We start from the raw sequence: 14,761 nt of genomic DNA on the forward strand, positions 1-14,761 counted from the left end.
TGAAGTTTCTTCTTTGAATCCTATGGCATATCAGAATTCTGAATGCTTATATCCCGATCACCGGAAGAAAAGGGGTAGTGTGTTTTCTCGCTTAGCTTTGCCTCCTAAAGTACATGAACAAGAAAGTAACTCCACTCCTGGCACTGCTGACATCGATAGGAATACTTCAGTGAATGAAGTCATGGACATGCTGCACCATAGCCACAAGCATTGGAGGAAGACAAGATCTAAACAGTTAGTCAAGCAACATGATAATGCTGCCAGCTTTAGGGATAAAAAACAGGCTGCCAAGAAGGAAAGCTTGGCTATGATCTCAAAGGAGATGAACCTGAAGCCTGCCCGATTCAGCAAGGAGAATAGCAGCCAAAAAACTGAAGAGACAACTTTTGTGGATTTCAGACGTCGTCGTGCGGTGAGAAAGGACCTTGAAGATGGTAAGACTGGAAACCATTGTGAAAGTCTGGAGAACAAGAGTGCATCAGCTTCACAGGGAAAAAGGAGAAAATTGATTAGGCCAAACTTCTGTGAGAATGAGTCATTTGAGAGAGGCATATCAGGTGATGCTCGAGAAAATTTAATGGCATCCTCAATAGGATGTTCTGTCAGTACAAATGCTGAAAGTATTAAGGCTTCTGTTTGCCACGAAAATGAAGATGATATATTGCAAAATGTTAAATTGCCAAATGCGATGTGCCAGACTGCTGTTGAAGGCAACATTGACAAGGGAAGCGGCTCAAACTCAGAACAATTCAGTATGGAAAGCTTAATTGCCTTGGGAAGTGCTGATGAAGATGGAAAAGAATCATCACAAAATCATGGCATCTCAAGTATGACTTCTGTGTCTTGTAGGGACCTGCGGAAAGAAATTGAGCAAGATTTGAGTAATCGAGATTTAGGGATGGATGGATTATTCCAAGAGCGAAATAATGTGAGCCATTCCAATCATGATTCATCTCCAAAAATTTGTGAAGACAATGATGCTAATGGAGTTGCAAAGAGTGAGTTGTTGCACAATATTGGACAGATCAATGACATCTAACCTGCTGGTGGTGAGATATCCATAAGCAATGTGAACTAAAGGGAATCAGAACTTTAAATTAGGAAGGACCTCCTGGAGGCCTTGTACTTTTATGTACAATTTTTGCAGAAATGGGAATCTCAAGAAATCAAACAGCAGCAATCTTTTGGATTTGGTGAGAGACAATGTGAGTCAACTTTTGAAACAACCAACTGCTTCAATATGCAAGAATCGGCAAGAAATACATGATGGAAATGTTAGATGTGGAGGTGTACTTCTCACAAACAGTGAAGGTGAAAGCTGTGAAAATGGGTTTTAGTCAAATTGTTGAAGACAGCGACAAGATTTGCTGGAGCAGTTGTGACATGACCATGAGGCAACAAAAGACCGTCTTATGCAACCAAAACTCAAAGTCAAGGTTATGAACTTACTTACATTGGTGGGAATGATGAAAGCAGACAAATATATACAGGTTCATGGACTATCCTTGCTCTTTTTACCCTTGGAAATTGCCCAAAATGTTCTAACAGGGATGCGAATTTCGTCCAACAGCATTGCTAACTACAACTTAAGAAAGTTCTTTTCTTTTGGTTAGTCGAAGATTTTTTTTTCTTGGGTAAAATTCAGTTCTGCTCTAGTTTGTCAAAGAGAACATGATGGATATTCCATGGCATCGTCTGTTACTACTGTCTTTAATTGCATCAAGAAAGCTTTCCTTCCTGTTTTGGTTGCTTACTGGTGATTCCTTGGTATGAAGCCTTTGCATTCATAGGTTCGATTCATGGGAAGTGGGTGGTGACACTCACATTTACAAAATATAGGTCTATTAAGTGCAATAAAATATTTATTTAGAAATTTAAAATTCATCTCATTTCTAATCGAAGTGAACATGAACTTTTTTTCACATAAAAAGTAAGACTCACTTTAATTCAGGTTTGTCTGATAAAAAGTTTTATATTAGTGAAGAAATAAGTAGATTTTCTAGATTTTGATATCATATTCACATTTTAAAAAATATTTATTTAGTGATAAAAGGTTTTTGTAAGTTTAATATTCATTTAATATTTTACTAATACAAGATTTGTGACGCAAATGTTAACCGTGCGAGAAATAGCTTCCTCTTGATATTTTATCTTACCAACTAGAATCAAGAGTCTAATGTAGGAGTATTTCATGATTCTCGATATATAACAATGTCAATACCAAGAGATTAAATACTCATTCGGTGAAGAAGATGCACTTTAGAAACTGTTAGAAGTTGAAATTTCAGTTACAAATTTTGGGTTCATTTATCAAAGATTTAATTGGAAACTTAGCATATCTTTCTTTCTTAATTAAATAATCAAGAATGGTTGAGAAACCCCTTTTTTTTTTAATTATTTGTAATTTTTAAATTTACGCTCGCCGTATTTTTTACTTTCTATTTCCCATCAAACGAAGCTAAGCACTTCTTGTACAGTCGCAACTCGCAGTCCATCTTCTTCTTCTCTTGTCTCTCTCTCTCTCTCTCTCTCTCTCTTCTATAGCATGTCGGACTTCCGTTAGTGTTTTAACCGAGAAGAAATGCTAAGAAATCTTCGATCTCGGCGGCGGCCGCGTTACGGTGCGCAGGTATGCGCCGCCATCTCAGCTCTTCTCCTCTTATTTTCTGTCTCTCTCCTCTACTCTCGCCTTTCTCTCTCTTCCAAACCGCACATCTATCCCCACCACTCTTCCATTGACAAAAACGACGACGTCGCTTTCCCCAATAACCCTCTCCTCTCCGACTCCGACGATGACGTCAGCACCTCGAACGACGACAAAATTGACGAATTCGACACCCTCGAAGATAATGACACCGTTTTAACCGAAGACGACAACAGCAACAACGAAATCGAGCTGGAGGAAGAACAAGAAATCACGACAATGAATCAAAAAAACAAGATCTTTTCATCTGGGCATTTTTATTTCGACCATTTGAGCGGGTCAATTAAAAGAGCTTCCAATAAACGTTCGATTGAAGATTGGGATTACGATGGAGGTTTTTTGAACGAAGGGTTTTTGGGAGAAGATGTTAAGATTAAGACCGCCTTTGGATCCGATGATATTCCATTGGATGAGGAAGTTAGGAGGAAAATGAGTGAAGTGGAAAGTGTTGAAGATGCTTTGTTGGTGAAGAAAGTCGGTGGGAAAAAGGCGAATCCTTTGAGGGAGAAATGGGGGGATTGGTTTGATAAGAAAGGTGATTTTCTGAGAAGGGATAGGATGTTTAAGTCGAATTTGGAGGTTTTGAATCCTTTGAATAATCCTTTGCTGCAAGACCCTGATGGGGTTGGTGTTACTGGATTGACTAGAGGGGATAGAATTGTACAAAAGTGGATTTTGAGTGAGTTTAAGAAGGTCCCTTTTACTGGGAAGAAGCCTTTGGGGATTTTGGAGAAGGGGTCAGAGGATAAAAAGGGCGGTGAGGGTAAGAAAAACGATAATGCGAGGAATGTGTTGAGCAAAAGAGAAAATAGTATTAAAGACTCGAGTTCCAATACAAATGGGAATAAGACTAATGAAAGTAATAGAAGGAAGAATGAGGTGAAGAATGGACGTTTAGAGGCTGATAAGATGAACTCTGAGTTTTCAGGTCACATATATGCGGATGGAAAGAGATGGGGTTACTATCCTGGATTAGATTCTAGGCTGTCCTTTTCAGATTTCATGGATGCATTTTTAAGGAAAGGGAAGTGTGATGTGAGAGTTTTTATGATATGGAATTCCCCTCCGTGGATGTATAGTGTTAGGCACCAAAGAGGGCTTGAGAGTTTGCTTGCTCAGCATCGAGATGCTTGTGTCATATTGTTCTCTGAAACGATTGAGCTTGATTTTTTCAAAGAAAGCTTTGTGAAAGATGGGTAAGTTTTGTTCTAATTCTGTATTTTTGTTTATTATATTTATTGTTTTATATGGTTTCTTGTTCCACACAGTTACAAAGTTGCTGTTGCAATGCCAAACCTTGATGAATTGTTGAAAGATACACTCACCCATGCATTTGCTTCTGTGTGGTTTGAATGGAGAAAGACAAAGTTTTATGCCACCCATTATAGTGAGCTTGTGCGGCTTGCTGCTCTTTACAAGTAAGCTTGCTCGTCTATGCATTTCCTTTTGTGAAGTTTAGAATGCAGTTTTCAATTTCTTGTCAATTTGCTGCCATACATGTTGGAAATTGGATCTTGGTTCAATGATTTATGCTCTTTTCTGTACTGAAATTCATTTCCTTTCCCTTTTTTTTTTTCTCTTTTGGATTTTTTGATAATTTAAGGCATTAAATTTGTTGGTCCACAAAATTAAATGTGCTTGATTTTTGTGGACACATCCGTGAGGGAGAAGAGGATTTAACTGCTAACATCACAAGCTTAAGGTGATAGAGAAGGGAAGTAGTTTTCCCTACTAAATGTTGAGGACACGATGGGTGTATATGGCGTTCTGAGCTCATCTGTCTTGTTTTTAAAATGGTAGAGGTGTAGTTACTCCTAGTCAGTGCTTTTTGTGTAGGATTTATGAAGAAGTCTCTGTTTTCTTTCTACTTAAGTTGGACTTTCTATAGCATTGGTTTTAATGGACTGCTTTATATCAGACTTCAGTTGGTTAGACTGCTATCTTTTAGCTTAAATGATTACAGTCTTTGTTGTCCTTGTACTCTTATTCCAAGTATGTCTTTTTTTGTCTGTTTTGCAGATATGGTGGCATTTATCTTGATTCTGATATTATAGTTCTGAAACCATTATTGGCACTCAATAATTCTATTGGCCTGGAAGACCAGCTTGCTGGAAGTTCTTTGAATGGAGCTTTAATGGCATTCAGAAAGCAAAGGTAATGACTGCACTTGGTTTTTGTGTGCTCAAATTTTATTTTCTAGTTTCTATTTTGGTTGAAATTACTGTTGTTTATACCTAGATTTTTCAAGCAATATATTTCTGTTGTATAAATTCTTAAAATTTTCATTAGCAATATTTGTATTAGGTATAACAGTCCAAGTTGCCTTTTGGTCTAAAGGGTGTTGTCACTTTGAGCAACTGTCTTCTTCTCAGCATGTTTTTTTGGTTTTTTGCACCTTCATATTTATTTCTTTGAAGAGAAAATTCTTCTTTCTTTTTTCTCTCTGAATAATTTTTACAATAGAAGGCTGTATCTTTATCGATTCTGTCTTGAGGCCTGTTCTCATAATTTCTTGGAATTGTATATTTATGGATACCTTGTTTAAGAATGACTGTGGTACAATTGTTTCAGTCCATAATTTATATCTAGTTTCTGAAGTGAGAAGTCTCTCTCAAAGTTTTAGGTGGAAGGGATTGTAGGTGGGTGGAGACACTCTGGGTTTTGGTAGGGATCTTGAAGTTGTGAATCACAAGCTTTTTTCATTTTCAATATGTTTTTTCCAGATTGTTGGTTTTCCTTATGCTAGCAAACAAATCATTTCTTTGATTTTTGCGTTCTCTTGTGCAGTCCATTCATAATGGAGTGTTTGAAGGAGTTCTATATGACGTATGATGATACCCAGTTGAGATGGAATGGGGCTGATCTTTTATCAAGAGTTGCAAAAAGGGTTTTGAACAATCAGCCAGAGTTGAATGTGCGGCCTTCCTTTGTTTTCTTCCCTATTAGTTCTCAGCATATAACAAGGTACTGTTCTATGTTCATATGCAACTCTTGAAAATGATCTTTTCAATGCATGTATGGGACAAAATTCACAATTCAGACGCACTTTAGGGGACATTCATGTATGCACAAATATACATGTCTTCACACCTATACATGTTTAAAATCATATGTATATTTGGCTCTTATCATGGCAAAATCTTACTAATGAAGCATCTCCATACTCCCCAACTTCAACTTTCTTCTACTACTGCCTTCTTTTCTTGCTCCTCCTTAGTAAATGATTAATTTGTGGGAGGATGAGTGACTGGTTTTTGTTTATTATTATATTCTTTTTGGGCATTTCTGTTCCACTATCTGGGCCTTTTTTGCTAGGATTTTGGCTAGAAATCCTTTTTAAATAATGGATCCTCGGATTTCCAGGGTTAGACAAATCCAAGAAGAGATGTTATTATAAGATGAAAAATTTAGTCATTTGACCATCTCTTTGATATTTCCATAGTCTCAAGTGTGTTGGGTGTTTCTCTCACCTTGCTTAACTCTGTTAGAACCTAGGAAAAACACCTACTTTTTACCAGAAAACATTTTGTCCGTGATCTTCTCTTGCAGAACTTGTTCTACATCCGGTACAAGGTATTGCATGGCACACTATTGCATTCTCATGAGGTCAAATTTACATTGTAGTTGCATGAGAGATTTTTCACTAGCTTGCCTTATGTCTCTTTGCACAGTTCACATTACATTATACTTTTTGCACTTCTTTTTATTTGAAGTCTTAAATTGCCATAACTCAGTTGGACCATAAAACAGATACTTTGTTGCACCGACGACAGAAACTGATAAAGCGCAACAAGATGCTTTATTCCAAAAGATTCTGGCTGAGTCCGTTACATTTCATTTTTGGAACAGCTTGACATCTGCTCTCATTCCGGAGCCAGAGAGCCTTGTAGCCAGGCTTATTGACTATCCCTGTATTCATTGCTCTGATGTATTGTGAATTTCACATCTCTCCTCGGCCTGAGTCTTGTCAAAGAATTGATCAAAGCATTTTTTTTCTCTAACCGGCAGTTGCAAAGTCTCTTGCTTCCTGTTATTTTGAGATTGTTCAAAATTCTTATAGATGTACAGTTTTGTAATTTCATTTGTTTATTTTAGCTAAATGATTAGGGCTGTCCTGCTTATACAAAATCAGAATCATTTTGTAATTTATTTGTTCATTAGGTTCAGCGGATATGTGCCTTGGCATTGAGAGGCAAATAATACATCACCTTTTCAAGGCATAGGATGGTTAATGAATAATACTTATTGAATTTTCCATGGGTTTCTTTATTGACTGTAATCAATTTCATCGATGATGTGTATGCTATCACACTAACATTGTGCTGATATCTATGTTAGCTTCGGGTGAGCTGTAGTTAGGAGTTAGGACTAATTCCATGATAAAATTCTGACTGAACAGTGAAAGCCAACACAAAAGTAATTCAAGTTAGAATGTGGTGTTTTAATGGATATAATATTCGGATGAAATCTTGGGTCGTCGAATTCTGCAAGTTTCGTTTATTCAAACTCTGCTGCAAATGTGAATAAGGTGCTGAACATAGTGGCCGGTGGTTTGCTCTACATCCTTTTGGCATACACTACAGCATATGTGAATTAAACAAGCAAAGGATCATCACCTCCGTCACTCTTTCTTGAAAGTAGAATATTTATCAACAAGGCAGCTCACTCTTTCTATTGCCGTGCCAATCAACCCCTCTATGATTCCCATGGCCTTTTTTCCTGCCTCACTGATAACTAAATAGTAGGAAACAGTCTATAATTCTGTACATATTGCACATCTAGTCCATGGCATTAGGTCCAAAGCATCTTCTTTTCACAGGATTCCACACCCATTGCACCAAAAATCTTCTTCCCTTAACTCCATTCAAATTGTACCCGTTCCCCCAAGAATCCTTGTAAACTTTACCCACATACCCACCTCCTCCACCAGAACCATACAAACCTAGGCACAGGTCTGCAATTTCTGTAGGTGCAGTTGGATCATCTCCGGCATACCATGCGTTAACCAGCGGGTTACTTGACACTTCTGCGAGCTCATGAGCTATAATACTGATCATTCCATCTACTCCCGCATCCCCATTCGGCGAGCGCATTATGTTGTTACCTCCATCTGTGCTTGGTGGCGGCTTCCCTGAGTAATTAGGCCAGGCAAATGGATAGGCACACATGCCTGGACACTGAGTTCCACTATAACCAATCCAAGCATAGGGCATTGTTACGCCAACAATGGTTGGGAAGGTGAAGTAGTGAAAGCCGCAGACTGCCCTGCAGAAATCCTGAACCTGGACATCAGAAGAAGTCAGCACTAAATAGAGGCCATTGCGAGGATTGAGGGGCAGTGGCCTTGGATAGGAAGTGACTGCAGTTTTGATGATGGACTGCATTGATAAACGACTTAGATAACCACCATGGGAATATCTGTAGTCGTAGAATTCTCCCGAAAGGGAAATGCTACCGGTGATGTTTGACCCTGTTTGGTCGGTGTAGAGCCTGACAGTTTTCCACCAATCAGCAACAGAAGGGTAAGGAGCTGAAGAAGACAAGGAATAGAGGAAATCCCTTATAGTGGCTTGGTGGGTTGGATTCCAGTGACCATACCAGATTATGTACAGATTGGTAGGGGATGCAAGGACAGGACCCATGTGGTACTCAAGGTTAACTAGGTCTGAGGAACCTTCATAGTTCTCAGCTTGGTTAAATCGAGTGTCTTGACTCCATGAAAGAGCCGGAGGAAAATAAAGGAGTGATAGCAAGAGAACATACCAAGAGAGCTTGTGCATTTTTGGTGTTGCCTGTTTCTTTGAATGTTGTGGGTTGTGACAGTTAAGAGGAGAGATTTCTTATAGAAGGAAGGATGTGAATAAAATGGAGGGTGGTTGAGATTCCTCTTTATTATTTTCCCTGTGTTGGACACTGTTTTGCATGTTTACATAATTCAATGTCCATCCTTGTCTACTTTTTAATGATGACAATGTTGTTCCCCCTTTTGTTTTCTGTTTTTTATTCTCATTCACATATTAGATAAAGGAGTAGGGCTAACAAACCATATTATATATTTGCGCTTCCCTCAATCAAGTAATTGTAGAGTTTTGGGATCAACAAAGAACTATTTTTTTTTTAAACACTTAGGGCAGTTGATACTGGACCTTTGGCTTCTGATTCCTCTCTCTTAATCCTTAATGACTCCATCTACCAGTTTGCCAACCCTTAATAGTTCAGGCAAAAACTGGATTAGATCATAACCTTGCTCCTTGAGATGATGATATTTTTCCCATCGTTTGTTTAATAATGAATGCCTTATAACAAATTCAATTACGTATTTAAAGTTTTCACAAATGCCATTTGTCCTGGAAACCATTGATAGTCCACAGGCATTGCCCTCCTACAGGTTGAGACATTATTAACTCACTATATATCTGGAATGGATACCCTTGACTAAGTTGTGATTAGCGTAAAAGTGGCGAAATTAAATAAGAGAAAAGCGATGAGAGTCAAAACCAGAAGAGTGGAACTAAATGATGGATGTACCCTTCGGTAAAAGCAAGCATGTGATACCTTTTCTTATTCTTCTCCGCTTTACACTACACCTCTTCTCTTTCAATATCTTTGACTTATCTGTGTTTCTAGGGGAACTAAATTTTCAAACATATAAATAATACTGCAAAAAATACAGAAAGATTTACCCACTTTGTGTTTCAATTTCACAGCTCTCATAGTTTATCTATTCACAAGATTGTCTATACTTAGAATTGAGTTTCTTTCAAGGATTGTATGATTCTAAAGAGATTAAAGAGAATTAGTCAAAATGGAGGATATGTTCCAATATGGAATTTCCTCAAAGAACCAAGTTTCAATGCTTGGAACAGAAGAAAATAGTTAGCTTACTCAATTGGTAAACTGGTGTATTTGTCTTGAACTGCAATGAAGTGGACTGGCAAGTTGCTTTTGGATTAATTAATTCCATTAATATGTGGGGTTGGATGACCTGAGAACTCACAGAAGAAACATGTGCCACTTGATTACGGTAGTTTTTTCCTTAACAGTTAATTATTGCGGAAAAAAATAAGTACTTTGCAATCATGCAAAAAGGCAAGGAGATGCATGTGATGGAGCATAAGCATCTTCGGCTTCCCAGTTCCCATGCCTTAATTATAGGGGATGATTGATTTCCGAACAAGGGAGAACCCCTTGCACCCACCTCATCATCAAAGGAAATGGTTTAAAGTGGTAAAGATGGACCATTTCGTGATCTGAAAAAGCATATGTCAGCCCTTCCCACTTCCAGGGTCACTTTTCCAAGCTTGTAATATCAGCTGCAATCATAAGTCTTGGGCTGCTTTTATCTCCTCATCCTCCTGTTTCTTCAGCTGTGAAATTATGCTTGCTATATAAGTCAGAAGTTGCTCATTAAGATATTCAAATTCTTATTCTTCACTTGCTTCATAAAACTTACCAAAAATTATGCCAGAATCCAGAGAGTTGTAGCTGCATTCTGCATTTACTCTGCTCATTCGATTGCTCTCCTCTCTTTGCATAGCATCTCAGGCCACTTTCCTGCTTTTGCTTGTGTCAGTTTGGCGATCATCAAGGAGCAATCAACTGAAACATGTAAAGTTGTTTATGTGTGGTGGACTATCAACTTTATGTCAGGTTGCCTTTTGTTAGTAAAAATCCACTACTAAACTGAACATGGACTAATGAAAAGAAGAAATGCTAATGAAAAACATTAGACTGGGAATGAACGATGATGTTGGTAGGGAACAAGACAACAAATTAGCTTTGCTGAGCATGTCAATTTATACAAAATAAACCATTGCTGAAGAAGCCTATCTACATCTTATTTACAAACGAGCCATTGCAGATAGGATTTGTTCTTCTTTGCCTCTCTAATTATATAAACCAAAACGAATCTTTTTCTTATCTACATTGAATAAGTAAGCTCCAAGTAGATACATGTGTCTAGGAACATGTACAATTTAGTAAGCTAGAAAAATCTTTTAAAGGATCCTGGTTTATATATATAATGTTAATTAATCCTAAGATTATTTTATGTTATACAATGATGTGTTAATGAGTAATGTATGTAAAACTTGTAATCGGTGCAATGTACCAGGGAAATTTTCCAAAGTTCACGTGCAAAATAAAAGAGTTAGGTTGCTTTGGTTACTTAATACTACAAACTTGTTTGTTTTAATCTTGGTGTCAAGAGTTAATAAAGAATTTTACAATTTTGAGTGAGGGTTGACAGAACATAGAAAAGACTTGATAAACCTTCAGATATAATCATACCAGAAAAGATAATAAAAAAATCAAAACCAATATAGGCTTGTCTCTGCTAATCTAGGACACTAAGACAGTGAAAATGGATCACCAGAATTAGTATGGGCAGAATCAGAATAAAGATGGCAGGTTTAGGGAAGATTAGCATTATGATTAACAAAGTACACATTGTGGTTGGCTTCTCTCACCACCCTAGCTTTTGCATGTCCGTAAGCTGCCATGCTGGCTTCGTGCCTGATGTGGCAGAAAGAGATGCTTGTGAAATTTTAAATAAGTCCATTAATTTTTAAAATGGATATTTTATTAAAAAAATATAAATATCTTTAAAATTAAAATATCTTTTTTTATTAAATTTAAAAATTATTATTATATTTTTTAAAAATTGGAGAGTTTTTTTAAAATTAATACAAAAATTATATAATAATAATTATAAAAATTAATAAAAGTTAAAATTATTTTTTTACTGTGTCATGTTAACAAGTTCACAAAAATACTAACAATTAATTAATAGTTGAATTTATTTATCCAGTAAAATATAATTTTTTAAAATAAAATATCTGTTTTAAAAAGTAATGAACTTTTATACAATTTTATCAAAATTTTTAAAAAATAAAAATATTTTATTATTATTATTATTATTATTATTTTGATTTCAAGTTTTGGGTGTTGAAGTCATTGGGTTAGGCTCTCGGCTGCTTCGCAAACAAACGAAGTGGTACACAGGAGTGATGCTTTGGACCTGACACATTATGACAAGCAAGAACCAACCTGCTGATGAAATCCATTAGAATTTATAAGTACGGCCCAACCCATTTCACATATAATAATCCTGCTGCTACTATTTACTTTCCCAATAGAATGGTCATCACAGCGCCATTTTTGTTTTTAGTTTCCTTTCTACAATGCTTGTTTCCAAGGTTTACATTTTCATGTCATACATTTGCTCGTTTGATGGCTTTCTGTATTGAATTGTAAATTACAGACTAGTTTACTCTTTATCTTTTTATTTTTTCATAAGCATCCTTCTTTGGCATTTGTCAATGATTCTTAGATTTCATGGAATTAAACCTAGATTATCGACCAATCCCCTCTTCACTCTCAGCCCATCTTATCTCCATTTTGATACAAATTTTATTGATACCCAAACTCCTACACCATCACCAGAACCCCAGTTTTTTATCAAAACAATCTGTTCTCAAGTCTATGAATCCTATCAACAACAAGCCCACTTAAGATTTTCATCTCCAAAGCTCAGCCTTAACATCAATCCTTATTCTTTGACCCATGAACAAACCATTTCCATTGTTGCTTCTCTAGCAAATGAAGCTGGTTCCATGGTTGCTCTAAGTTTCTTTTACTGGGTACTTGAGATTTCGAAGTTTAGACTTTTCATGAGACTTTACATTGTAACTGCCACTTCTTTGATTAAAAATGGCAACTTTGACAAAGCCAATGAAGTAATGCAGTGTCTTGTGAGGAGTTTTGCTGAAGTTGGGAGGTTGAAGGAGGCTGTTGAGATGATTTTTGAGATGCAAAATCATGGTTTGAAGCCGAAAGCTGAAACCTTGAATTGTATTTTGGGGGTTGGTGTCGAAATGGGGTTGCTTGACTATTTGGAGAAAGTGTTTGATGAAATGTCTGAGAGAGGTGTGTGTGGGGACTTTAGTAGTTATAAATTGATGGTAGTTGGCTATTGTAGAATGGGGACGGTTTCAGAGGTTGATAAATGGTTGACTGAAATGCTTGGAAGAGGGTTCCTTGTTGATAATGCTACTTGCACATTGGTTATTAATTTGTTTTGTGAAAAGGGTTTTGCAAGTAGAGCATCCTGGTATTTTGATAAGATGGTGAAGATGGGGTTTAAACCAAATTTGATTAACTACTCCTGTTTGATAAATGGGTTGTGTAAGAGGGGTAGTATAAAGCAAGCCTTTGGAAAATTGGAAGAAATGGTTAGGGAAGGGTGGAAGCCTAATGTGTATATACATACTGCTTTGATTGACGGGCTTTGCAGGAAAGGATGGACTGAGAAAGCTTTTAGGTTGTTCCTTAAGCTTGTTAGGAGTGATAATTACAAGCCGAATGTGCATACATATACTTCTATGATCAGTGGATATTGCAAAGAGGAGAAGTTGAATCGGGCGGAGATGTTGTTGACCAGAATGAAAGAGCAGGGATTGGTTCCTAACACCAACACATATACCACTCTTATTGATGGCCATTGCAAAGTGGGAAATTTTGAACGAGCGTATGAATTTATGGATGTAATGGATAAACAAGGTTTTGCTCCAAATATATGTACATACAATGCAATTATTGATGGCCTCTGTAAGAAGGGAAGGGTTGAAGAAGCCCATGAACTGTTTAGGGATGGCCTTCTACATGGATTGCAAGCTGATAGAGTTACATATACCATTCTCATTACTGAGCATTGCAAGCATGCTGATACTGACCGAGCCATGGCATTTTTCTGTAAGATGGTTAAAGTTGGCCTCCAGCCTGATATGTATTCATATAACACATTGATTGCTTCATTCTGTAAGCAAAAGAAAATGAAAGAAAGTGAGAACCTTTTTGAGGAAGCTTTGAGGCTTGGATTGGTTCCAACCAAGGAAACATACACATCCATGATATGTGGGTACTGCAGAGTTGGAAATGTAAGCTTGGGACTAAAGTTTTTCAGCCAGATGAATGACCACGGTTGTGTACCAGATAGCATCACATATGGAACTGTGATCAGTGGACTTTGTAAAGAGTCTAGGTTGGAGGAGGCATGCCAGTTATACGAGACTATGATGGACAAGGGGCTCTCTCCATGCGAAGTAACTCGGTTGACAATAGCTTATGAGTATTGCAAGAAAGGTGATTCTGCCATTGCCATGGTTATGTTGGAAAGGTTAGAGAAAAAACTTTGGATGCGGACAGTTAACACCTTGATCAGAAAGCTTTGTAGTGAGAAGAAAGTAGGCATAGCAGCTTTATTCTTTCATAGGTCATTAGATAAGGATCACAATGTTGATCGTGTAACTTTGGCAGCATTCATGACTGCATGTTATGAGACTGACAAGTTTGCCATTGTTTCTGACCTGAATGAAAGGATCTCTAAAGGAATTGGTTAGCAACCTGGCTGCCAGAGCAGGTTGAATGAAAGACATGAAGTTCTCCTGGGAAGTGAATCTATTGCGAGGACTTTTAAAGGAAGTTGAATCTTTTGATCCCTTTCCTTCGGCACTGCAAGATTCTTCAGCCTTCTATTGGCATTTCTACTGTCAGCTGGTGTTTTTGCGAGTAATGAGGAGTGTACTGTTGTATCTTTAAACTAACGTTTCAATACCAAAAATATAAAAAAGAGAAAAGGAAGTTTGCATAAATCACGTTGAAGGCAGCCTGATTTGCTCGTGTTTATCCTCTCAAGTCTTAGCAGAGGTTCTAAATAGGATCTTAGGACTGGGAATGGGGACCTGGGTGACAGAGAAAGATGGCTTTGTTATAAGAAAGAAAAAAAAAGGGGGGGGGGGGGGGGGTGGTGTGGTGCGGTGGTTGCAACCTTTGTTAACATACGAGGAATCAATCAAAACACAGACGAGTTACCTAGTTGTCTGATACTTGACTCTTATTAACCACTTGAAATGCATACTTGATACTACTAGAATTCCTATGTTTCAGTATTTAAACCTCTTAACCTCCAAAATCATGCTACCTGAAGGGAACAGTTTTTCCGTCCTTATCTTTTTAAACCTTCCAAATCCAATTGTGATGGAAGTCAAAATTGATATG

The 14,761-nt window shown here is 37.3% G+C and overlaps 4 protein-coding genes across 5 annotated transcripts; 3 read left to right on the forward strand and 1 right to left on the reverse strand.

Annotated features, from left to right (window-relative positions):
* The first annotated feature begins 6 nt into the window (after positions 1-6).
* Positions 7-1,753, forward strand: LOC149526700 (uncharacterized). Its single transcript, XM_089784999.1, has one exon. The coding sequence runs from the start codon at positions 23-25 to the stop codon at positions 1,037-1,039; it is 1,017 nt and encodes a 338-aa protein (XP_089641125.1). The 5' UTR covers positions 7-22; the 3' UTR covers positions 1,040-1,753.
* A 149-nt stretch (positions 1,754-1,902) lies between these two features.
* LOC110423690 (alpha 1,4-glycosyltransferase family protein) lies at positions 1,903-7,052 on the forward strand. Of its 2 annotated transcripts, none has more exons than XM_021437981.2 (5): positions 1,903-3,900; positions 3,973-4,122; positions 4,724-4,858; positions 5,492-5,668; positions 6,554-7,052. In XM_021437981.2, exons 1-5 carry the CDS (start codon positions 2,582-2,584, stop codon positions 6,639-6,641), a joined length of 1,869 nt encoding a protein of 622 aa, XP_021293656.1. In that variant the 5' UTR covers positions 1,903-2,581; the 3' UTR covers positions 6,642-7,052. The 2 variants fall into 2 exon arrangements, with proteins under 2 accessions (XP_021293656.1, XP_021293655.1); XM_021437980.2 differs by having other exon boundaries at positions 2,278-3,900; positions 6,455-7,052.
* A 126-nt stretch (positions 7,053-7,178) lies between these two features.
* EXL7 (EXORDIUM like 7) lies at positions 7,179-8,583 on the reverse strand. The gene has a single exon (XM_021437982.1). The coding sequence runs from the start codon at positions 8,482-8,484 to the stop codon at positions 7,483-7,485; it is 1,002 nt and encodes a 333-aa protein (XP_021293657.1). The 5' UTR covers positions 8,485-8,583; the 3' UTR covers positions 7,179-7,482.
* Positions 8,584-11,856: 3,273 nt separating this feature from the next.
* Positions 11,857-14,475, forward strand: LOC110424122 (Pentatricopeptide repeat (PPR-like) superfamily protein). The gene has a single exon (XM_021438626.2). The coding sequence runs from the start codon at positions 12,025-12,027 to the stop codon at positions 14,101-14,103; it is 2,079 nt and encodes a 692-aa protein (XP_021294301.1). The 5' UTR covers positions 11,857-12,024; the 3' UTR covers positions 14,104-14,475.
* Positions 14,476-14,761: the final 286 nt, after the last annotated feature.

Source organism: Theobroma umbraticum, unplaced genomic scaffold (assembly GCF_002168275.2).
Source record: "Theobroma umbraticum cultivar Fairchild unplaced genomic scaffold, ASM216827v3 scaffold_204.0, whole genome shotgun sequence".
In the NCBI taxonomy this organism is placed as follows: domain Eukaryota; kingdom Viridiplantae; phylum Streptophyta; class Magnoliopsida; order Malvales; family Malvaceae; genus Theobroma; species Theobroma umbraticum.